Below are 24917 nucleotides of genomic sequence, written 5' to 3'. Positions count from 1 at the left end.
TGCGAGCGACAAGTGCACCTGCATCGACTGCGACATATCTGGGATAAGAGTACTGCTGACCAGTCGAAACGACCAGGACGACGACGACCGTGAATTTGAAAACAACAAACGGGTGAGGTTGTTCTCACCTTCGCTAAGCGAGAAGCAAAACGGCATCGAAAGTCGGCCCGGTTCACCCCTTACGGACGAGAACAGTTTAGAAGTTTAGACGTTTTATCGCATCATCTTTAGATCGTCCGGGCGCGACGATGATGAAACCACGGTGAACGACGGATCTGAGAACGTAGAAATTGGAGGTTGATGATGATGAGGCGAAAGATGCGGAGAATGGTCGTCGAGAAGAAGAAAAAGAAGAGGGAGAAAAAAGAAAAGGTTTCTGATACGTGTCGGGAGAGTGAAACGAGAAACCCAGAAATTATAAAATGACAGAAATGTCAATGGTTTTGGAAACGATCTGTGCACGAGCTCTCAAGGATATGATCAGAGAATGGAATGAGCAACAGTGTGAGGGGTGTAAAATTGACCATCCATCACAAAATCAAAACACCTGCGTTGAAGGTGTGCCGGTGCGTTTCCTAGATGTGTTAAAAGTGGTCCAGCATTTAGAATGAAAGCGAGAGCCTCCTTCAAAAATCGGTTTGGAGTTACCGACCAGCCGGATGGATTTGTAATGAGTGTCCTGAAAAAGTATTTAAACCAGCTGCAAGATGATTTGACGGATGAAAAATCTTTGTTGGACTAGCTTTCCAAAAATCCCATTGAGGTGTTGATTCTTTATTTTCACAATGAGTTTAGTGATCAGTGTAAAGAGACTGCTGTGTCCCTGTATAAAATTCTAATGAAAGCCTGAGGTTGGTGAAAAAAAATGCTGCTGCTACTGTTACCGCACGCTGTCATTTCGTTTATTAAACATGTTCCTCTACTCATTTTCATGTATTTCATGTTATACATATATATCTCGATGTAGACAAAAAACAAAGTATTACTCCATATTTATCATGTTTTTGCCTTAAATGTATTTAACTACATTGATTAAAGATCTGGTGCATTCATACAATCGTACCATACCGATCACAGATCTATCGGAATGAAACCCGTTGAGGTGACGCGCCATAATCAAGTTCAAGTTTATAATAATTTCTATGGTAAACGGTTGGGGGTTAAAAATATCCAGCTATCGAAACCTAAAGTGAAAGGCCTGGTTCGCATTACCAAAGAACGCGGGGCGTTCACCAAAGGTTGCAGGCAAACATTTTTCAACGAATATTTTTATATAATAAACATATCGGTGGGTCGCTGCGCACAAGGGCGAGCACCCGGCCAGTATAAAGGGTGGACGTTTTTATCTGTACGTAGTGCAACACCAATTGGTAGGTGATACGACACTCCTCTTTTGCGAAGCATTCAAATACTCCAGAACCACCTGGATTTCGTCACACTTCATTTTGACAACCCGCATTACTGCCCCGTGAGATCAAAATCAAAACGTGAAATTTGAATTTGGGAAACTATATTTGAAACGGGTCGGTTAAAACAAAACAAAAAAAAAATGAAATATTACGCTAACCAAGCGGGAAGGAGCAGGATTAACGGTTTTCGCAGTGCACCCGTTCAATACGGGAAAGGTATCGGGAATCTTTTCCGGGGCTTGTATAGGTTGGCCGTGCCGCTGATTAAAAAAGATTAGATAGAAAAGATGGATTTCTTCGTAGCAGGATTTGAATCGTTCGCTGTTGTACCGGACCTGCAAAATAACGAATCGAACGGTTCTGATTTAGCGCATTACGCCAAGGTCGGTTTGATCAACTACCCTATCGCGAGCCTTTTTAGCCAGGTGCACGTTTTTCTTGGCGATAAACTGATTTCCCAGAGCAGTTCGACCTACGCCTACGTCATGGAGTGTGGGCTGAATTATTCTGACGAGACCCTGCAATCTCAATTTTCCGCCGACACATTTAGAATGGATACTGCGGGACATATGGACAACGCTGACCCCACTGGAGAGAACCAGGGTCTGGCGTGGAGGAGTTTTTTTTTTAACTGCTGGGACACATTGCGATTTTGGATTTCAGGAAAACGTCTTTTAAATTCCGTGGACGTGAGAGTTAAACTGGTGCATAATAAAAATAAATTTGTTTTGATGTCTTTCGATCAAAAACTCGGCTATAAACTCGCTCACGCCTTCGCTCAAACGTTCAAAACGCCAAGTATCCGCTGGAACGCGTGACTGTTCAACTGATCAGCGGACCAGCCGGTAACCGCGGATCCCGTCAAGGTAATTTGTTTCTGGGACAAGTGCCTAAATTTATAGTGTTGGGATTCGTCCATAACGAGGCATTTAGCTGTTTTTACACTGAAACCCTTTCCATTTTCATCACTTTGACGAAGAATCTTTAAATTTGACGGTGGACGGCGTTTTCTACCCCGTTATGCTTTTCCGCCCCGTTTTTAACCGTCAAAGATGTCTGAGAGAATATTTTAGTCTGGTCGAGGCCACGGATCGCTACCCAAAGAATCAACCTTTGGCCATCAGCAGAGAAGACTTTCACACTGCGGTCAACACTATGTGTATGTTTTACGCCGTTGTCTAAACGGACTCGTTTTTCCGAAATTATCCATTCTTTTACCAGCGATACCTTGGAAAATGATCGTATGCCGTTTTGTGAAAAGTTTGCAAACTTTTCATTATTACTGTCATGTTCTGGGTTGTGTCCAAAATTGTGTGCCTTTGCTGTGAATCTGTCAATAAAATGAACTAAAAAAAATGTATATACGTGTTGCGGTTTTGTGCGTGCGAGGGTGTGAGAGAGCGTGTGAGAAGGTGTGTGTGTGTGTGTCTGTGTGTGTGAGAGAGAGAGAGTCTATGTAAAAAAAGATAAACATAAAAGAAGCATTAACAGTAGTACACTTTAATCAATACATAAATGTTCCACATTTTTGGTATATACCAATAAACGTTGTTTATAAAAAACAAAACACACACAACATGCATTTTTAAAAAACCTTTATAGTTGCCCAATAAAACATGACATTTGTAATTGAAATAAGAAAAATTGATAAACAAGGTTCAAACTTTTTTTTAAGTAATTGGGTTATTTTTTTATCAACACTCAAACACACAAACAAACACACAGGCACACACACACAAACAATGATTCATACATCATGTAAACATAATCAGAATTTAAAGAAATATATATGAAAAGGCATTACAAAGTAAGCCATTGCTCCTCAAAACGTTTGCCCCCCTTGTACCACGCTTTCTGTCTTTTTTTCCATGGAGTCGAAGTCTTTTTGGATGTTTCCAAAGATCCGTCTGTTGAAAAAACATGTTTATACAGTTCCAATTCGCGTCTCACCGACTCACTGAAGGCAAGACTTTTTAAAAACTTGACCTATGCATGAGGCTTGTGTTTAGACACTTGGTAAACCGTGGCAGTCTTTACTAAATCAGAAATATGACTTCCATTCATGGTTCGGTCTTTGTAAACAAGTACACCCCGGGTCCGTTTTGCACACGTTTTACAAAGCGTTCAGAATTAAACGGGCCTTGTTCCTGGAACGAAGGGGTAAATGTTCTAACATGTTTAATGAGATCTCTTTTTTTCCATTCATTCAACAGGCCCTGTAGGCTGACGGATTTAAAGGGTCAGTGTTCGTACGGCGGTCTAAGAAGATAGTAATAACCATGGCTTCTGTCACAGATGCACCCAAAAAAAGACAGCAGACTCTGGCTAGAACTAAAATGCGGCGGTTATTTCGGATTCTGTTTTGATGAAGAAAATGACAGAGTCGTCTTGTACAGAGGATCAATGTCGAGTGTGGAAGACACCGCTACCCGTTTTACCTTGTATCGCGAGGACTGGGATCATTCCATGAAGCGCTCCGTAGAATTGAACAATTTTTGAAAAATAGACCTAAGGGTATTAGTCCTGTATTAACAATACTCATAACACCTTGGAAACCGTCAGGGCAAACATCTACATTGGCGTACAAGCCTTCGGCGTTGATGGCGGATCCAACGTCATATGCCTGTCTACCATGCACAACCGCAAGCGTTCAGCGAACGGCGTTTTTCTTGAAAAAAAAAAAAAAAGATTACCACGTGATGGTACAGTGGGACGACTGGAAAGAGATATATGAAAATTTTGTCTGAAACATTAAACGATTGTTTGATGAGCTGGAATGAATCAAAGGTATGGAGAGATTAAAAATGAGACTGAATGATCATTTTGATTAGGACATCAGCTATCCATTTGAAAAGGTTCTCAATCTGAAAATCGATCATGTGTTTTTGAAAGAGGTTGGGAGCGGAGTCAGAGTTGTGACCCACACCCCAGAACTCATCAGCAATGGCAACTCTTAACCTTGTATTCCTACGTTCCTAACACGGAAAAGATTTCCTCTGATTTACTGCAGACCGAAGCGTTGGTGGAAATCGACGGGTGTGTAAGTTCGGCTGTGCTTTCCATCATCCGCGCTGTGACGGGTGATCTTATGGACAAAATCATTGAAAGTGATACTGCAACGGATGCGCCATCGACCATCCCAGTCAATTACAGCACACCTGCTTGTTTGCGGCTGAAGATCTGTATCTACACTTTAACGCTAAAAGGCTGTTGACAAAACTTTTTAGGACTTGGTTGAAATACCCCTTAGCCAGGGCTCTAAGGTTGTGCAGAATCTCGAACGTGCCGACTTCGGAAAAACTCCAAGCCATTGCGGAAACGGTCATGTGCGAATAACAAGATGAATGTGACTTCAAGACACATTCAAGTCACTTACTATGTATCTTTATCTATGTAACCAACGTGTGTGTTTTGAAAATGTAAACAAGGAAAATGTTAACATTGAAAAAACGATTGACTGTTTGTTGTCTTTTTTAACGGAACATAATGTAAATATCTTTCATATCGTGAGACCTTTGGATTTGTAAGAATAAATGTTGATTACACATTCGTTTTTGACCATTATTGCAGAGACACGGTATGTCCGAGAGGTTGTTGAAGAATATATCTTATAATCCCTCAAATCTGGGGTCTTATGGAGGGGTTGAGAGTTTACAAAGAGCCACCGTTAAAAAACTGGTTAGCGGCTCAGGATGCCTACTCTTCACAAACCCATTTCTGTGAAATTTCTGTTTTCGTGAAAAATGGTGATGAACAATGGCAAGCCGATTTAGTGGATATGACGAATGTGTCGGATAGTAACGGCGGTATAAAATTTATGTCAATGTCCATGTATCGATATTTTATCAAAATATAATGGGCTATGCCTATTACGAAACAGGAGCTGGGGCTGAGGTGCCCAAAGCTTTTGATTCCATTCAAAAGGAAGGACGAGTTCTGAGAAAACCACAAACCAATCAAGGAAAAGAGGTTTTTAACAAAAACTTTTGAGGCTTAATGAAAAAGCATAACATTATGTTACCACCCTAAATAAAGGGAGGAAAAAGAGCACAATAAACAACAACAAAGTTTCCTAATGAATGGATTTATCTTGAATCTTTAGGAAAATAATACAAAGCAAAGCTTGATTACATGCTCTTCTGTTTGTTCTTGTTTTACATAAAAATAGAATTCCAAATAATTTCTAGCTTTATCAACATAGTGATCACAAGATTTTAATTCAGTTTAATTAACAGAAAAATAGCTTAAACCGAGTACTTGAGGCTTACGTTTAAATTAAATATGCCTATACTTTCCTCTGTTAAATATCAAAACCCATATAAACATTCTTAACACAGTTTCAGGTTACATTCCTAATATTATAAAACCATATTTTGCTGGTTCCCTACCTAAATAAAGGGAGGAAAAAGAGCACAATAAACAGCAACGAAGTTTCCTCATGGATGGCTCCAATGAGGAAAACTTTGTAGTCGCCCCCCTACTGGCTGAATTAAGGCATAGCCAACCAACTGCAACTACTGTCCACAAATAATGTTCTACATCATTTTTAACTGACCACATGCTCCCTTGCAAAATAAATGTTGTCTTGACATTTCAGCATTTTGAGTGTTCACAGTTGCCCAAAGTCCATAGATCTACTTCCCTCTGCATGATAGCAGTGTCCATTTAATGGTTAAAGGACAATTTACAGTCCATAGATTGTCCATAACAATGGCTCATGTTGGTACTGGTGGGGCTATTACATGCATGCAGGCCAAAAATAAGGGGGTTGAAATGTAATCAGTCCTGGGAAGCAACACAGCAGAACTGTTTGTAAGGGTAACTGGCCAATATATGTTTCTTCAACTTGGTAGCATGAGGGAATTCCTAACTGATCATATGTGGTTCGCCTTGGTGGATGCCTGTCCCGTTGTGGCCGCTGGTGGACTTGATCACCTGACTGGGCAGTCATACTTGTTGAAGGGATTTCATTTTGCTCAACAGATGAGTGTTCAAGAGATTCGTGTTCCACTGAATGATCTCCAGCATTTTCGTCGGTCTCATCAGGAACAGGCAGTGTCTCACCTTTAAACATCTCATCACTTTGTTCCACTGCCTGGGCATTAGGCTCAACCTCTGCCTCTGGTTGAAACTGTCTGTCCTCCTGCCTCACATAAGCTTGAGGAACTACGTAACTGAAATTACCCTCCTCCTCACTATCCGTATCCACTTCCAGGTGTTGAGGTACAGGCCTTAGTCTCCTTTCCTGCTTCCTCTTGGGAGTACGACTTGGGTCTGGTGTTTCAAGTGGAAGATGATCACATGGCATAAGCAAGTTCCTATCTAAAATTCTGGAACGTCCTTTCCCTTGCTCTGGCCTTACCTCGTAGATGGGAAGCTCTGACCTCATTCGCTGCACTACGATATGGATACTATCCTCCCAGTAGTTTCGAAGCTTGCCAGGCCCTCCCCTAGGTGAGAGATTTTTTACTAGCACCCGATCTCCAGGTTGTAGTACTGAACTCCTGACTTTTGTATCATAATATCTTTTACCTTTTTCAGCTGCTTTTTGGATGTTTTTCCTTGCAGTGGTGTAGGCCTCTTCCATGCCTTGTTTCCAGGTCTGAACGAAGTCTCGTGGTTCTTTGGGGTCTGACTGTGGGCATAATCCAAACAGCATAAGATAAGATAAGATAAGATAGTCCTTTATTAGCATGTCGACTGGAAGTCTAGGTGATCTTCCAAAAAGAAGATAAAAGGGTGAGTACCCACTCACTTCACTACGGGTGCAACTGTAGGCATACAGTAGCTTATTCAAGTGCTCCTTCCAGTTAGATTTTTGTGTCTGTGTAAGGGTCTTCAACATCTGTAACAGTGTTCTGTTCATGCGTTCAACTTGGCCATTCCCCATAGGATGGTACGGGGTGGTTCGTGACCCAGCAACACCAGAGTTCCTTCAGCTGGGTGAACAGCTGATTTTCAAATTCTCCACCTTTATCATAGTGAATTCTGGCTGGAAACCCGAATTTTATGGCATAATCATTGAAGATGAGGTTTGCAGCTACTTTACCAGATTTAGATGTTGTGGCAAATGCCTGGTCAAAGCAGGTGAAGTGATCTACAATTACGAGTATATGCTGATATCCACCCTTGCATTGATCCAAATGGAGAAAATCAGCCATAACAGCCATAACAACATCAGAACACAGATCCTCTGAATATTCCTTCATCATTGACTCTACATCGAGTGGCATTCTGGACAAAGCATCTGCATCATTGTTTTCTTTCCCTGTATGATACTTAATCGTGAAATGAAAGTCTGCTAGCTCTGCGACCCACCTAGAAGTTGTGTTGTTTAGTTTTGCAGTAGATAGTGCATAGGTCAGGGAATTATTATTACTGTACACAGTGAGGGTTGGCGCATAGTACAGATAATCCCAGAATTTTTCTGTGACAGCCCATTTTAGGGGAAGGAATTCTAATTTAACTGCATGCAAATTATAGTTTTTCTCTGCTGTTGTCAAAGTGCGTGATCCATAAGCTATAACTCTTAGTTTCCCATCTTGTCTTTGGTATAATACAGCTCCCAAGCCCTGCTGGGATGCGTTTGTGTGCAAAACAAAGGGCTGGGTAAAATCTGAAAAACATAAAACAGGTGGATTAAGCAAGCAATCAATCAACTTTTCAAGGGTCTGCTGGTGGAGATTGTTCCAAAAGATTGGCTGGTTTGATGGCACTACACAGTTTCTTTTCGGTTTTGCTTTTGTCCCTTTTTTATTGCAGGTGATGGGGCCCTCCTCAGTGTCTGCCCGGAGTAAATCATAGAGGGGACTTGCTGTTCCGGAAAAGTCTTTGATGTACTGTCGATAGTAGGTCAGTAGACCAAGCACCTTCCTGAGTTGTCCAACATTTTTTGGTTTGACATCTTTTAGCGCTCTGACAGCTTCAAAGTCTGCAGGATCAATTTGACTACCTTCTGCAGAAACAATCCTCCCCATGTAACATTTTTCAAACTTAAATAAGTCACATTTGCTGGGCTTTTAATGCCATGTTGTCTAAGTCTCTGCAAGACTTTACACACGTCATTCACATGATCATGAAATGTTTTACTTAAGACAAGCGTATCATCTAGATAGGGGATGCAGATGTCATCTCGTAACCCCTCCAAGCACTCCTCCATACAGCGCTGGAAGGCTGCTGGAGCATTTGTGAGCCCAAAAGGAATACGTACCCACTCAGATAAAAGCCATGGCGTCACAAAGGCGGTGAGTGTTCTGCTCTCTTCAGTGATAAACCCTTGATGATATGCTTTCCCCTGATCTAAAAAGGAAAACCAAGAATTTCCTTCTAGACTGTCTAGTATATCTTGGACTCGTGGGATAGGCTGGTGGTCTGGATGGGTCTTCAAGTTCAGGTTCCTGTAATCGATGCATAAGTGCAGAGTGCTATCTTTCTTTCTAACACAGACTACAGTTGAGGAGTAGGGGGAGTTTGACTTCCTAATCCAGCCCTGTGCAATTACAGTGTATCACAAAAGTGAATACACCCCTCACATTTCTGCAGATATTTAAGTATATGTTTTCATGGGACAACACTGACAAAATGACCCTTTGACACAATGAAAAGTGAGTCTGTGTGCAGCTTATATAACACTGTTAATTTATTCTTCCCTCAAAATAACTCAATATACAACCATTAATGTTTGTACCACTGGCAACAAAAGTGAGTACACCCACTTAGAGAAAGTTCCTGAAGTGGATTTAGGTCTGGAGACATGCTTGGCCAGTCCATCACCTTTACCCTCAGCCTCTTCAATAAAGCAGTGGTCATCGTAGAGGTGTGTTTGGGGTCATTAGACATGCTGGAAAACTGCCCTGCGACCCAGTTTCCAGAAGGAGGGGATCATGCTCTGCTTCAGTATTTTACAGTACATATTGGAGTTCATGTGTCCCTCAAAGAAATGTAACGCCCCAACACCTGCTGCAGTTATGCAGCCCCAGACCATGGCATTCCCACCACCATGCTTGACTGTAGGCATGACACACTTATCTTTGTACTCCTCACCTAATTGCCGCCACACATGCTTGAGACCATCTGAATTAAACAAATTAATCTTAGTCTCATCAGACCATAGGACATGGTTCCAGTAATCCATGTCCTTTGTTGGCATGTCTTCAGCAAACTGTTTGCGGACTTTCATGTGTACAGAATTCAGAAGAAGTTATTTTGAGGGAAGAATAAATTTACACTGGTATACAAGCTGCACACGGACTACTTTTCTTTGTGTCAAAGTGTCATTTTGTCAGTGTTGTCCCATGAAAAGAAATACTTAAATATCTGCAGAAATGTGGGGGGTGTACTCACTTTTGTGATACAATGTATGTGTAGTGTCAATTTGGTATTGGGTAGACCAGATTTTGAAGCCCTATAACTCTGATGTACACACACATTAAAAAATACACACACACACACACATACACCCATATATTTAGATTTTTTTATACTCAACATGAAACTCAACTCATGAAATTCTTGTCTGGTCTCACTCCTTCACACAAGGCTGCTGCAAATGCCAGTGCAAGAACTCAGTTACTGCCTGAGTGCTGCTTCTGCACTGCAGGTTAAATCAGGGTGCCTCTGGTCTAAGCATCCACAACAGCATTTGTTGGGTGGTCTTATTAATTGTTACATTTAAGATATTGTAAATGCAGACCTTATTTGCTCCACAGAAAATGCTGCTCACTGTAATACAGTGGTTGTCATTAATGTTGAGTAACTGAACAAATGGCTTTCTTGTTGTCCCCACAATGCCTCCATCAAAAACAGGAGACAAGCTTGCTGTTTGAATGAATGCCCCCAGATTGATGAACATTTTAAACATGTGGACATTTGATTATGCAATAAACATAAGAAATACAATTGTCCTGTGAGACAAAATTTAGGACAAGGATCTTAACAAGAAGACCTGTCGTACATGCTGGACAACATTCAAGAACAGAAGTTCCAGTGAAAATTTAGCTCCAATTATAGATAAAATAGAGCTAAATTATAGAATAAAGGTGTGAACAGTTAACAGCCTAATACGCCAGTTTATCAGACACCCTATAGGTGCACTTTGTACATGTGCAGTTACTGTAGCCCATCTGTTTCTGCAGTGTACCAGCCCCTCTCCAACCACCATAGGAGAGAAAGAAACCACCAAGCATATATACATATGAGTTCTCAGCACTGACACTGATATGGCAACAACATGGTAGTGTGTGAGCGTGGTATTCATATGATTGTATTATGTACAGTAGTGTTTCTGGCTTTTAGACACTGTGTGCATTTAAGGGCCATTAGAAACCCCATCCCTTGTAGGTCCACCCTTCTGGTGTTCAGTTAGAGACTGAAGCTCATCTGATGCACAATAAGTCCTCCTCTAATGCCTCAATACACGCAGATATTTTGAGAGAAAGAGAGAGAGAAGGAGAAACTGTGTCTAAACAGTACAGTGTTTTCATATTTGCTGCCAGTAGAGGGCGGCATTGATCAATCATGTGATCAGGAAACTGAATCAAAAGTGAAAGTGTCTTTAAACCATTAGAGAAGAGAAGAGACCTCCGGATTTCACGCAGTAAGGTAATTAACTGTTTAAACTGATCATGTAGAATATTACTGTGTGCTTGCAGATGTGAGATACTTGGTGTGATCGTATGTTTTGAGTATTTTCTGGAAATACAAGATGAATGATAGTGAAACCAGACATGAGACGAACAGAGTTTTAAATATGGGTGTGACACTCTAGAGACAATATCTCTTACATTTATATTATAATATTATACTCATATTTGTCATTAGCAGAAGCAGGAATAACAACCAGTTTTAATTTCTTACCACGGTTTTAATTTCTTTTTTTAAGTTTTCCTCTGATATTCATCTTTTCTGCACTAAAACTGTTTGAACGGACTAGCAGTGAAACCTTCGGGTGTGTTTAGAGTGTAGTTTGGTTCCCCTGGTCCAGACCAAGCAAGAAAATGATTATATTTTAGTCCTGGTTTGCTTTGCATTTATACTTTCATTTTTACAATATGACAGAAGGCTGTCAGGTAAGGGTGTAGGTTTGATTTTGACATTGGTGGGGACATTAAAGTGGTCCACAGGGGGCCCCATGGAAGCTGAGGCGTTTTGCTTTTATGAAAGACTTCACCTTTCTTGCGTAAAGAAATTATTTTCTTACAGGTCTAGTGACATTTCTCTTCCATGTGGTGCCTTTGGAGACCTTTAATAGATGCTCTTTAATAGTCAAATGCTGGACACCTGCTTAATGAATAATTAAGACTCACCTGTGACTGAATTCTTGTTAATTAGTCAAAACTTTAGCTGTGCTCCTAAGACTTTCATTGGGGTGTACTTATTTTTGCAACATTGTAAAATGTTTGGTGTGTGCAAATGAACACATCTTGTTTGCAGCCAGTAACCCACATTTGTAGGAGTATTATGTAGTTGTGTATCTCATAGAAAAGGTTGATTCTGAAAGGAAACTAAAGGTTTTCTGACAAATCTGTTGGGATGTACTCATTTATGCTGAGCACTGTATATGGTAGCCGACACACCCTTAAGGGAGTTTTTTTTTTTTTGTTAGTATGTTCCTGAGACAATAATTACAAAATTGTGATAGTTAGATTTCTGTACTTCATGATAGAACATCTAAACAATTAAACCTTCAGGATGAGAACACCACTCTATTCAAGGACTGGCTTTGAGGTTTTTAGTCTATACTGAATGCAGGTATGTTAATTAATACATTTTGTAATGTATTGATTGTAAAGTCAAATGTAGCGACAAACAAACCACTGCCTGCAGGATTGCTTCTGTCACCTGATGAAATGACATACTGATACATGCCATATGAACAGTGAGCCAACATTAACCTATTTAAAGCTCTCATTTCAAACACACATTGATAAATCATTGTACATCATTAGCCTATCTGTCACAATACTAAATCTCACTACCAACATATCACAAAGTCATTACTCGCCTTTACCTGTGACCAAGGAAGATCTAGAAAATTAGAAGGGGCGAGAGGGGGGCAGAAATTGTTGAGGGACGTATATATTCTGAATTTAATCACAGTAATCACAGTTTAATGAGAAATAGTATCTACACACTACAAAAGGGCACAGGCTCAAATTACAAACTCATACAGACTAACTTAATCTCATGCAATCTTGTTCATATCTTGTCTTGATCATAGGAGATAGAAGTATGGTAACACTACTGTAGGTGGGCATTATTAAAGGAAAGGCATTAAGGTAAGACACAGGTGATGAGTGGTAGATGTGTGAGAGAGTGGCAGCATTTGTACAAGAAGAAACTATCCAAAGAAAATATTCACCCAAAAAGATCTACAGACTGAGCTGTACTAAGGTGAGCATAAATAGACTGTGGAAACAAATGAATCATGGCACTCAAACAAGGTTTGCTTTTACTGTTTACTGAGAGCACACATTCTCCCCAGTTGTCCCTCAGTAGCTTGAACAGATTTAAGTAGCTTTAAGTTACGTTTGTAACGTTTTCTGCATTGTGTGTGTGTGTAATACACTCAGGACACTGGAATCAGCTTCAGTCTGTGTAATTGTCTACATAAAAAACATAAAGAGCAAAGAAGAAAGATATTTTGGCCTCAATGGCTTCACAGAAAAAGCCTCTCAGTCAAGCTCTCTGCAGACTGTGAATAAGTATTACATGTGTACCAAACCAACATATACCTATATTTATAATAAAATGAAAATATATGTAATCCATACATTTATATGACATTAATATAGCAAATATTAATAAACATCAGTATTAAAATCCACACCAATAACATACAAAGCTGTAGGGATGTAGTGAAGATATTCTGGCCTCAATAGCTTGGACACAAATATTACTCCCATTTGCAACATTGAACACTAGAGAAATCTTTTTTTTCCATCTGCTAATTTAATTTCTTGATGGATAGTTAATCAGTTTTAACCTCTTTCCTCACGATTCCTGTCTCCCTCTTGCCACTCTCATGGACACTGGTGATTCACGCTCATAAATGTCAAACTGGCCAAAACTTTTTTAAATTTCTAGGCTTTCTTTAAGTTGTTGATCTCTTGACATTTTACTGTAAAGCTGCTTAGTGACAAAAAAGTGCTATACAAATAAATTATAATTTAAGGTGTGTTGCTAGGACGTCACTATGATGTTGCTAGGTGTTTGCTTTATATCCGAGGTCATTACTATGGTCTTGCTAAGTGGTTGCTAGGTGGTTGTTGGGGTGTTGCTAAGTGGTTGCTAGGTGGTTGCTGTGGTGTTGCTAAGTGTTTGCTATGGTATCTCAGGTGCATGCTACAGTGGTACTAGGCGGTTGCTATGGAGCTGCTTATTGTTTGCTAGGCTGTTGCCAGGTGTTTGCTTGGTTGTTGCTTTGTACCCAATGTGGTCGGTTGGGTGTTGCTGGTTGGGTGTTACCAGTGCTCCAGTAAAATTTAGACTGGAGATCTACAGTTTAACACCATGTGTTTTGATCAATAGTTTGAAAAAAAGACAGAGAAAATGATCATGAGCTACATGATCACATGATCTCAGTTTCAGGGCTGTAGTTTCTCACAGCAGTTTTAGTTCAGTAATGAAGTGACCTTGTGAAATCCAGAGCTCTGATATCTGATCTCTTCTTGTGGAAGTTTAAAGGTACTTTCACTTTCAGTCTCCTGATCACATGATCAACATCGCCCTCTGCTGCCAACAAATTAGAAGAAACACTGTGTACACAGTTACTACTCTCCCTCTCTCACTCTGTCTCTCTCTTTCTCTCTCTCTCTCTCACTCACTCACTCACACTCACACTCACACTCACATACACACACAGATTACTTGCTGAGACCTGACTCCACAGTACTAAAAGTGGTTGATCTTTGGACTCTGGTCAGGCTCAGGTTTGATTTCTAATGAGTGATTTTCATGTTCAGATTAGATTCATTTGAAGGATTGTAGCTTCTTCTTACAGTTAAAGTCTTTAGCTGTGGTCAGTAAGGGGGAACATATTTTGGTTTTCAGAAAAGAGAACACAGGGGACACTTGGACATCTGTCAAGGGTTGGATGTAATAGCTGAAGGGGGCTTTGAGTAGGGCTACGTTGTAGGGCTTAGTGTGTTAAATATCTCTAAACACAGTTATGTTAATAAACATTAGTAGATAAACATTAACTTTTTAAACATCCATGTTTTTGTGAATAATTATCTTTATTTATCATTTATTCAGAATTGTTTAATGACAGATGATGATGAAAGTTTCTAATATTGCATCCATTTATCAACACTAATTAATAACAATAATAGTCTATATTACCAAATAATATCCATCAAGAACCATGCTAATATCAATAAAAAATAAAATACATTGAACCATCTGACATGAAAAATCACTTTGGTTCTCTTGATTCCACCAAAACAAAACCACAGGGTTTCTATCTAGAGCTGATCGTGGGTACCGAATGGGTTCAGGCTTTCCATGCCCATGCTGACCTCTAGCCTGGTCCACTGCAGCTTAGATCCACTTTCACCACAAAGCCCTTCCAGCTGATTTTACCCTGCTGAACTAAAGAGCTTTCAAACAGCACCTGAAAGGTCTGTAATGGAGGTTCTCCACATGTTCTGATTCTACTGGATCTCTGGAGAGTTTTCCATGTAGAGACTTGTTCAGACTTTAGCTTGTCCTGAAGAGAACGCTGTAGTCTGTGTGTGTTAGTGTGACTGTAGGTGAGATGGTGTGTGGGTGGTTGTCTTACCCACTGCATTACTGAGATTTAGATCAAACCTGTTTTAGTGACGCTGTTCAGTGAAGTACATCTACTGTCATTAGATCACACACTCAGTAAAGCTCTGAACAGCTGAAGAGACACTGACCTCCAAGAGAGGAAGGGATTGCTTCTTCAATCTCACACAGAGTGTTCTGAAATGTAGAGGTAGGAAATAACACCTGGTTTTAAATGTACGCTGGAAATGGAATATTTAGTGTATGCACTTCATTTTTCATCAGTCATACAGTGTTGATAGAGTGTGAGTTCTGCTTCTGATGGACAGGACAGTTGAGTATGATCTGCTTTATGAGGAAACTCTGCAGTGTGAGAGGAGAATCTGTGTTTAAACAGTAAGACCCTGATTAAGAGTCAGTAGTTGACCGATTTGACCACTTTACACAACCTGTTTACTTCTGGACTGGGTTTAATTAATAAAGTAACCATGGCTTTAGGTGATCGTGACTGTATTGCTGTCTCTGCAGAAGCAGTTAATGTAAATAAATAAGGGAGTGAGGGAATGAGCTACATCTGATTATAATATCTTCACTGTAAGGTATAGAATAACAATATGAAGGGAAATAGCCGTCATTTCCACTGGTTATAACATGACCTGTTAACACATGATGTAGCTCAGATAATGAACGAGCTGCAGATGTGCTGCTTTCTGGTAGTACTGTACTACACTAGTATTACTAGTGGATACTCTTTAACTTCATTAGTGGAGTTCCAGTGAGCCAGAACTGAACGTGTTCAGCGGTAAATGTAATGTTATCATGCTAGCTAAGCTAAAGCTAACCGGCTCTTCTCTCCTAAGTTCAGCAGCAGTATTCAGGTTGATGGTTTAACATTTATTAAATTATATGTTTAAAGCTGTGCATGGCGACGGTGTGAAGATCTAACAGAGCTTTTTATTTGATATTGTCCGGCTACAGTTTTCCTCTTTAATATTTGGAAATGGTTTTCCAGTATTAAATAAGTGGATACCGCCCAAACCTGGTGGAACAGCAGCCTAATGAAAGAGCTGTGAAAACAGGGTTTGTGATTCTGCTGGTATTTTGATGATGTAGACAGCCAATCAGACGCTTAGCTCATTAGTTGTTCAGTCAGGTCAATCAGGAAGTTAAACAACAGTCAGTCAAGAAGAATTCAGGACATCCAGTAGACCCTGATGCAGTCTGATAGGACCACCTAGCAGCTGCTAGTTTTAGCTGTTGATGTCTATATCCTATAATCTTCTAACTCTAAGCAGTTATTAATGCTGTGATGAGAATGAAAACCTAGAACCTGAAGTGGAACCAAAGAATGAGAGCATGATGTGAACACATCACACAAGTGCTAGTCTGTTCTAGTCCCATTTCTGAGGAACTCTCTCTCTCTCTCTGGGTTCAGAGGAAGTTGGGGAGGTGGAGTGAGAGCGTCAGATTCTTATTTCTCCAGAATCAGATCAGAGACCCGACAGCAGGCTGGAGCTTGTGTGTGTTGTTGTTGTTGTTGGCAGTGTGCCATCATCCTAACCTGTTCAACACGATGGGGGAGCTTCTTTCACTTTCCTCTGTTCAGCACTTTTCTCTTTTTTACTGACCACACAGCACTTCAGATCAAACTACTGACCACACAGCACTGCAGATCAAACTACTGACCACACAGCTCTGTAGATTAACCTACTGACCACACAGCAATGCTGATCAAACTACTGACCACACATCACTACAGAACAAACTACTGACCACACAGCACTGCAGATCAAACTGCTGACCACACAGCACTGCAGATCAAACTACTGACTACTGAAATTACTGACCTCACTGAACTGCTGACCACACTACTAACCACATTGACTGACCACAGAGCTCTTTAATAATGTTCTTTTCTGAAACCCTGAAGAGTGAAACCAGTCAGAAGCAGAACTGGAGCTAAATTAAATGGACACACTCCTTCCATCAGCAAACACACACAAAGTGATAATAGTACTGGAAACGAACCAGAACCAGTTATTATATTTTTATGAAATGTAGGAGACCGTCTGTCTGTCTGTCCCTCTCTCTCTCTCTCTCTCTCTCTCTCTCTTTCTCTCTGTATTGGTTGTAGTCACTCCTGTGTGTGGAATGTGGTTTGGTGTTTAGTGGAATCTGTAGGCAGTTTTTGTTTTTCTAATGAAATGTAGATAAAGTTCAGACACACTCTCAGTTCTAAACATGAACTCAACACTCCCCCAGATATGCCCCCCCCACCCACACACACACACACACAGGTGTGTAGAAGTCATACTATTAATCTGCTTCATGATTTATTTCTCTGCATGTATAGATCAGAGCAGTAGACTGCATGTAAATTAGCTCTACATAGTCACACTAGGTGATGAATGAGCTCATCATCATTGAGTATCTTTTCACAGCACTTGTTTCCCAAACTGCACTGTTTGCATACTCCAGACGCTGATTTTTGTTATGAGGTTGCAGGTAGGGGGTTCTTACTGATAACTCCCCCATGCAGGCCCATTGCTGTCATATCGCTCTGCCCTTCTGGACAGTAAATGACCACTTCTAGCTAGGAATCTGCATTTTATCCAAATTTGCTTTACAGTTTTAAGGCGTTAGTCTTAATGATATTCAAATAATGCCCTCTTTAAAAAGTCTACAGCACTGAGGACATATCAGGTGCATAAAACAACATCACATACATCTTTCTAGTACTGTACTATATTTAATTTAGAAATGCACCACAAGACTCCATAGCAGATACATGTGGCTTGACTTTTACACAGAAAGAGTCTAAAGTTGAAGAGTTGAAGAATCTGGTCTGGTGCTGCTAGCCCAGTCCCTTCATAAACCAACTTGACAAAAACAGCAAGTCTGTGTACATACAGTTTACTGATACCAAACATGAATTCACCAGATTATGTTAAAGGTGTATGCAGTTTACTGATACCAAACCTGAATTCTCCAGACTATAAAGGTTCGTTCTGATTCACAGGTTCACAGTTATTATGCCGAATCAGTGCCATTTCCGTCCCCAAGAAATTACATGTATAAATGTGTGTCACGCACGTGCTGCCGGTCCAGTAAGTCTCAGAAGCGCGCTGCAACATGACAATGTGCACAAAAGTTGATTGTAAAATACGTATTATTATTAAGCACAGTGTTTTGCACATTCACATAATTGTAAATTTAATATATATATAATTAAAAACATTAATAAAAAACTACATAGAACAAATAGCATTTGTTACCTGTCCCTGCTGTTTAACTATACACTTTACCAAGAAAATCTAATTATTAAAATCCTTCAGAGATGTGTTTTTTTTTGTTTGTTTTGTTGTTTTTTTTTTGCTTTGTTGTGTGACTTCAAATTCCATCTACGCTTTAATAAATGTTCATAAAAAATCCATAATATTTAGGTGAAAATACACATTTTAGTTATTTCCCTAGGTTTTCACTCAGTCCTATTAACGTAACACATTACCCCATCTAAAAAAATTGGAACATTCCACAGATCAAATGTTCAACTGGAAGTTGCATCAGTTGGATCTTCTGAAGGCCATGGGAAGGCCAAAAGTAAGTTCCTTTCTTTTTCGGTCTGTAACTATGACTGAGGAGGTCAATCTCAACGTTTTGTCCTGTTACCTAAATTAATTCTTAGATTATATGTTTATTTTATTTAGAAGTTTTACAGTTAAAGTTACACAAGCTGTAGATCCGCAACCAAGCACTTCCAGGTGTATTGCCATAGATCAAAAATATTGATCCCGGTATTCTGATCCAAACTTGACTGGTGCAGTGTGTGGGATCCTGATGCAGTATTGTGGCTGATTATAGAAATGATCTGTGCATGTGATGGAGGAATGATCAGTGCAGGGGAGAAATGTAGAAACTGCATATAAAGTCCCTGTTAAAGGATAATCTGTAACTTCAAATTTCTAGATTATTCCAGTTACTTCTCATGGAAATTTCCCAACTTTATATTTTGCAACCTTAGCTGTGCAACAACCAAATGTTAGAATGTATTTAGAAAGTAGCTAATAGAAATAGACGTTATTGCATTGCAGTATGAAATTTTGCAAGTCACAGGGAGGATGTAACAGTACATTTTGACTGCTTTAATGTGTTATTTAATGTGATGCACATGTGCGTTTTAGGCAACATAATCAAGGGCAAAGAAGAAGACAAAAAATCAAGAATTACAGGTTCTGTTGAAGAAACAAACCCAAACCCTAATGTTCATTCTTGTTACCTGATTATTAAAAAAAAAAAAAAAACATAAATTACTTTTTTCCAGTTATGTTTGGTCTATCATGTATCCATTTGTTTAATAAATTACATGATGAAAAAAATTTATACATTTCAGGTTTGAATCTTCTTGAAAAAATGGCATTGTATCTTTTAGAAAAATACAACATACAGGCATATAAAGTGTTTTTTAATCATAAATATCAATTATTTGAACATGTAATCAGCAATTTCTTTAAAATAAACACTTTCTTGAGGGAAAATCTAATTATTAATTAGTTGACATGCTTTTCAACATTCTTTTTAAATGTCACATCAGTTTCTGTAACAAGACTGAGAAAAATGTAACCATCTTCGGCTTAGAAACCTTATATAATTATGCTGCCTGAGATTGACCAATACATGTTTTAATTTAAATATGTGTTATTAGATTTAGAGTTAAAAAAAGATTAAGTTTACTTTTGAAGAGTTACAACAAGCAAATGGCACCCATTCGGTGGAATGACCCAGCTATATAATTCTTTTGCATCCTCAAGAGATCTATGTCCTCACAGTTCTATCTCTCTCTCTCTCACACACACACATATACAAACACATAGAGTTGCTGCTCCTATGCTGCATATGTTCATCTTGTGTCCTCTCTCATCTTGCTTAATCATCCAGTGTTAAAAAGTAGTCTCTCCTTTTTTATGACAGTTTTATTGACTTTAGCTTGGACCTGTTGCCTCTCAAGGGAGTGAAAGTGTTGTGTTAGAGGGGAAGCAGGGTGTCTAGGTTAACTCACAAGCATCATGAGACATTTTATGATCTTAATGTTATGCTACAGTTTCAAAACATATTTGAAATCGCTGATAATTTCTAAATAGTTTATTTTTTTTAGCCCAATAATGCCCAGAAAATATGATTTTCAGCTTGTTCTGGCTACACCCAAGGGGATTTTCTCCACTCCACATAGACCCTCCTCCACTCACAGTGTAGGAGGTGATACACACCTGCAAGCTGATTTTCTTTTTGTTGAAGGGTGGGACTTAATTCATTAAAAGACGCTATGTTAAGTGTTACGGCAGTCTAACCATAGCCTTAGAACATCAATAGCACTTACTTTTGATTGAACTGAATGTCTTTCTATTTTTACCCTGGATCACCCTTCATTAACTCCAGTCACTTGAGAAAACCTGCATTCTTATTTTAAAATATTTATCAATAGTTAAATTCAATCTGCAATGATCTCTTAGATGAATCAGGATGTGGAAGTAACTTCACTACGAGTGATGTGATATTTAACACACTGCCCACTGGACCACTCGCATCTCTCTCTCTTACTATATCCTGTAGGAATCATTGGGGTTACCAAATTTTCACACGTAATTAAATACTGTACTTTCAGAAGGCATGTTAAAAAATTTTCTCTCTCTCGTTTAGTGTTAATGGCTTCTATAAGTCCTATGTGTAAAAAGTGAAATCCACTTTTTTTAATGATATATTGATTAACCTTTTATGTCCCATGACCTTTATTATGCTCTAAGGATTACTAAATAGAAATTACATGCAAAGCAGTGCAAACTGGCGGAGTTGTTCCTAAGTTATAACAGTGTGGGGGAAAGTCAGGAACCACTGATGGTTCAGAGGAATGAGTGAAAAGCACTTGCTGAAGACTCAGGAAATAAAAGATAGAAAACATTTGAAAATTTGAACTGTTTTTCAGGATGAAGTTTCTCTGGGTGACGCTGCTGATGTTCTCTGGTTTTATAGAGACCACACCAGGTATGTGCAGTATCCTGTAAAAAGCAGTGTCTGAGAGAGTGTTTATAATTGTTTATAATTTATTTCATAAATGTTTTATCTGTGGTTGTGTGCCTATAAATGAATAATATAGTAACAGAGACTGACCTTCAGCTGATTTTGTAAGCTGAAAAAACATTGTTTATATTGTTTTTAAAAAAACAATTTAAGTCTCCTACTGCTGGCCTCAGTGGGGAGCTCATGCACAGGTCATATGTGCCAATGTGCTCTGCCCTTCACCTGAGGCTCATCTCCAGCACAAAGGTGCTGTTTATGATTGATTAGGACTCCTTTTAAGCACCTTAGTTTTGGGTGCTCTTGGTGAAGTCACTGTTATCTTTCCTTTACTTTCTCTGATGTAGTGATGTTATTACTTTGTAGTTTATTTTTCTTATTAAACCCCTTTTGCTTTGTAGTCGGGCCTGGATTATGGGTTTGCTTGTGTCATACCTGCCTACCTGTCCTGACTGTCTGTCTGAATATTGCCCTGATAAAGTCCCTCTGTACATGCAGCCTATACTGCATATATGTATGTTAAGACTATGCTAATGCTAAACAAAATTCAAAAAGGTAAAAGTGGTAAAAGAATATAAAGGAATTAAAGATGAATTAAAAAGCCTTTCACAGTGTCTTCTCAGCTTTGCTCGCACTAGTCCAACTAGTCAAAATAAGCTTATCTTCCAAGTCTGCACACACCAACCTTCCTCCAGCACGAACTCACTTATGTTTCCAACATATGAATTTATAACATCATTGCATATCCAAAGTGACAAGTGACATAGTGGTGATGTGTCTGTGACATGGGCATGTGCAGACATCCCTTGAAGCAAAATCAAGTTAATTCCAAGGTAATGAAACATCTAATCTCTTATGTTCTACTAACTGGTACATTATGATCCCTGCTTATATATATGAACTTCAATAACACTCTTTTTAATGATTATGTTTCTGATTCTGCAATACCATTGAATAACATAAAGTTGAATGGGCAAGAGTCAAAAGTTTTAGAACACCGGGTACTGGCCTACGCCTGTGAAGACCCTGCCTCTGTTCGGGGCCAATGACCTGATCGGCCAGCACCCTGGAGTGCACTCCGGGACCATACCCCTCCAGGACCCTGAAGCGCTGCCTCCGGCCCCCACGCCTCCGGGAACCCAGCCCCTGGCTGACCGCGTGAATGGGGGGTCCCCTTGCCTCCAAAGGCGGCATTTCCTCCGGGGTGACCACGTCCCGGGAACCGGGCCCCACAGGCTTCGCTGAAAAACATGAAATATGAAACAAGACTGGGGTGCAAACATGAACCTGACTGTGAAAACCAGAAATCAAACAAAGACCACAACCACTTAACTAGTGCAAGGCCTAGGTCTCTGTGGCTTGAGTCCAATGCAGGCCCCCCCCTGGGTAGTAGCGTGCTCTGCCGCAGAGGGCGTCTTAGCAGATGCCGGAGCCGATGTGGAGGACGACGACACAGGAACCAACGCGGAGGCCCCTTCAACGTGACCTGTGAGGGCGCGCTGGGCGCCTCCGTGACCTGTGAGGGAGCACTGGCCTTGACATGATCCGGGGCCGCGAGCGCCACCTTGACGTGATCCGGGGCCGCAAGCGCGGCTTTGACATCATCCGGGGCTGTGAGCGCCACCTGGACGTGAACCGGGGCCGCGGGTGTCACCTGGACGTGGACCAGGGCCGTGGGCATCACCTTGCCTGTAGCCGAGGAGCTGATATGTAAAACCATAGAATAAAAAAAAGGGTGTACTTTTTCACAGGACTGTGTGTGTATATATACACACACATATATATATATATATATATATATATATATATATATATATATATATATAGTTAACTCATGCAATAAATCTAGAAACCTCAATGTGTTCATTTGTTTTAAGCATAAATTAATAATTTACCAAGTTTGGCCCCACCTTCCCTACCTGTAATTAACTATTTTGACAGAGCCTAGTGACTTTTTAACTAGTTCTCACTATCACAAAATATACTCCTCTTCTTGTTCTCTCTCTCTCTCTCTCTCTCTCTGACACACACACACACACCTACTGCTCCTGTGAAGCATCTCCTACCTGGCTTAATCCATCCGTTTATGTGTTATAAAGTACACACGTGTACAAAATTGTTGGTACCCCTCGATTAATGAAAGACAAACCCACAATGGTCACAGAAATAACTTGAATCTGACAAAAGTAATAATAAATAAATATTCTATGAAAATGATCAAATGAAAATCTGACATTGATTTTGAACCATGCTTCAACAGAATTATTTAAAACAATTAACTCATGAAACAGGCCTGAACAAAAATGATGGTACCTAAAAATAATGTGACCAAAGGAACATATTAAATCAAGGTGTGTCCACTAATTAGCATCACAGGTGTCTACAATCTTGTAATCAGTCAGTGGGCCTATATATAGGGCTACAGGTAGTCACTGTGCTGTTTGATGACATGGTGTGTACCACACTCCCCAGAGGAGGCGAAGAAAAGATTTGTTTAGGAGATTAGAAAGAAAATTATATACAAGCATGTTAAAGGTAAAGGTTATAAGACCATCTCCAAGCAGCTTGATGTTCCTGTGACTACAGTTGCACATATTATATAGAAATGGACGTGGCTAAACTTCTAAAGAGATTAAAGTTGGAAAAAAGTACATGTTGACAAGCCCCAAAACTTCTGGGAGAATGTCCTATGGACATTTTTGCTTTTTTCCTTTTTGCCAAGGCACATCAGCACTATGTTCACAGACAGAAAAATTAAGCATATTAAGAAAAAAACACTGTCCCTACTGTGAAACATGGAGGAGGCTCTGTTTTGTTCTGGGGCTGCTTTGCTGCATCTGGCACAGGGTGTCTTGAATCTGTGCAGGTTACAATGAAATCTCAAGACTATCAAGAGATTCTAGAGAGAAATGTGCTGCCCAGTATCAGAAAGCTTGGTCTCAGTTACAGGTCATGGGTCTTGCAACAGGACAGACAACAAAACTCACAGGTACAAATACCCAAGAATGGCTAAGAGGAAAACATTAGACTATTCTGAAGTGGCCTTCTATGAGCCCTGACCTTAATCCTATTGAGCATCTTTAGAAGGAGCTGAAACATGTCGTCTGGAAAAGGCACCCTTCAAACCTGAGACAACTGGAGCAGTTTGCTCATGTGGAGTGGGCCAAAATACCTGCTGAGAGGTGAAGAAGTCTTACTGACAGTTACAGGAATTGTTTGATTGCAGTGATTGCCTCAAAAGGTTATGCAACAAAATATTAAGTTAAGGGTACCATCATTTCTGCCCAGGCATATCCTGTTTAATGAGTTTACTTTTTAAAAGAATTCTGTTGAAGCATGGTTCAAAATCAATGTCGTATTTCCTTTTTTTCATTTTAATAGCATGTTTATTTATTATTACTTTTGTCAGATTCAAGTTATTTCTGTGACCATTGTGGGTTTTTCTTTCATTAACCAATGGGTACCAACAATTTTGTCCACGTGTATAATTGAAGTTGGAATATAGAGGTGCTGTTTTGCTGTAGCGATAATGTCTCCATTAAAGCTTCTGTGTCCGTGAATGATCGTGTTTTATGTTACCGCTCCCCCTGAAACCTTAAAATATAACAAAACAAGATTTCATCTAGCCTGTTTGACAGGCATACCACACATTTATGTGTTTATGAGAACAGGAAAAAAAAGTTTGTATTGCAT

The 24917-nt window shown here is 39.7% G+C and overlaps 1 protein-coding gene across 3 annotated transcripts in view; it reads left to right on the top strand.

Moving 5' to 3' along the window:
• The first annotated feature begins 10949 nt into the window (after positions 1–10949).
• The window catches only part of LOC140535367 (uncharacterized), a 40629-nt gene continuing 26661 nt past the window's right edge, over positions 10950–24917 (top strand). For 2 of the 3 annotated variants that reach the window (XM_072656679.1, XM_072656677.1), the window contains exons 1-2: positions 10950–11009; positions 21133–21191. In XM_072656679.1, coding sequence (XP_072512780.1) covers positions 21134–21191 — 58 coding nt within the window. In that variant the 5' untranslated portion in view covers positions 10950–11009; position 21133. Of the gene's footprint in view, positions 11010–18687; positions 18756–21132; positions 21192–24917 lie in introns of those variants that run through there. The other variant, XM_072656678.1, reaches the window with a different exon arrangement.

This window comes from Salminus brasiliensis, chromosome 15, assembly GCF_030463535.1.
Source record: "Salminus brasiliensis chromosome 15, fSalBra1.hap2, whole genome shotgun sequence".
NCBI classification, from domain to species: Eukaryota; Metazoa; Chordata; class Actinopteri; order Characiformes; family Bryconidae; genus Salminus; species Salminus brasiliensis.
This window is presented reverse-complemented; position numbering and strand designations above follow the sequence as displayed.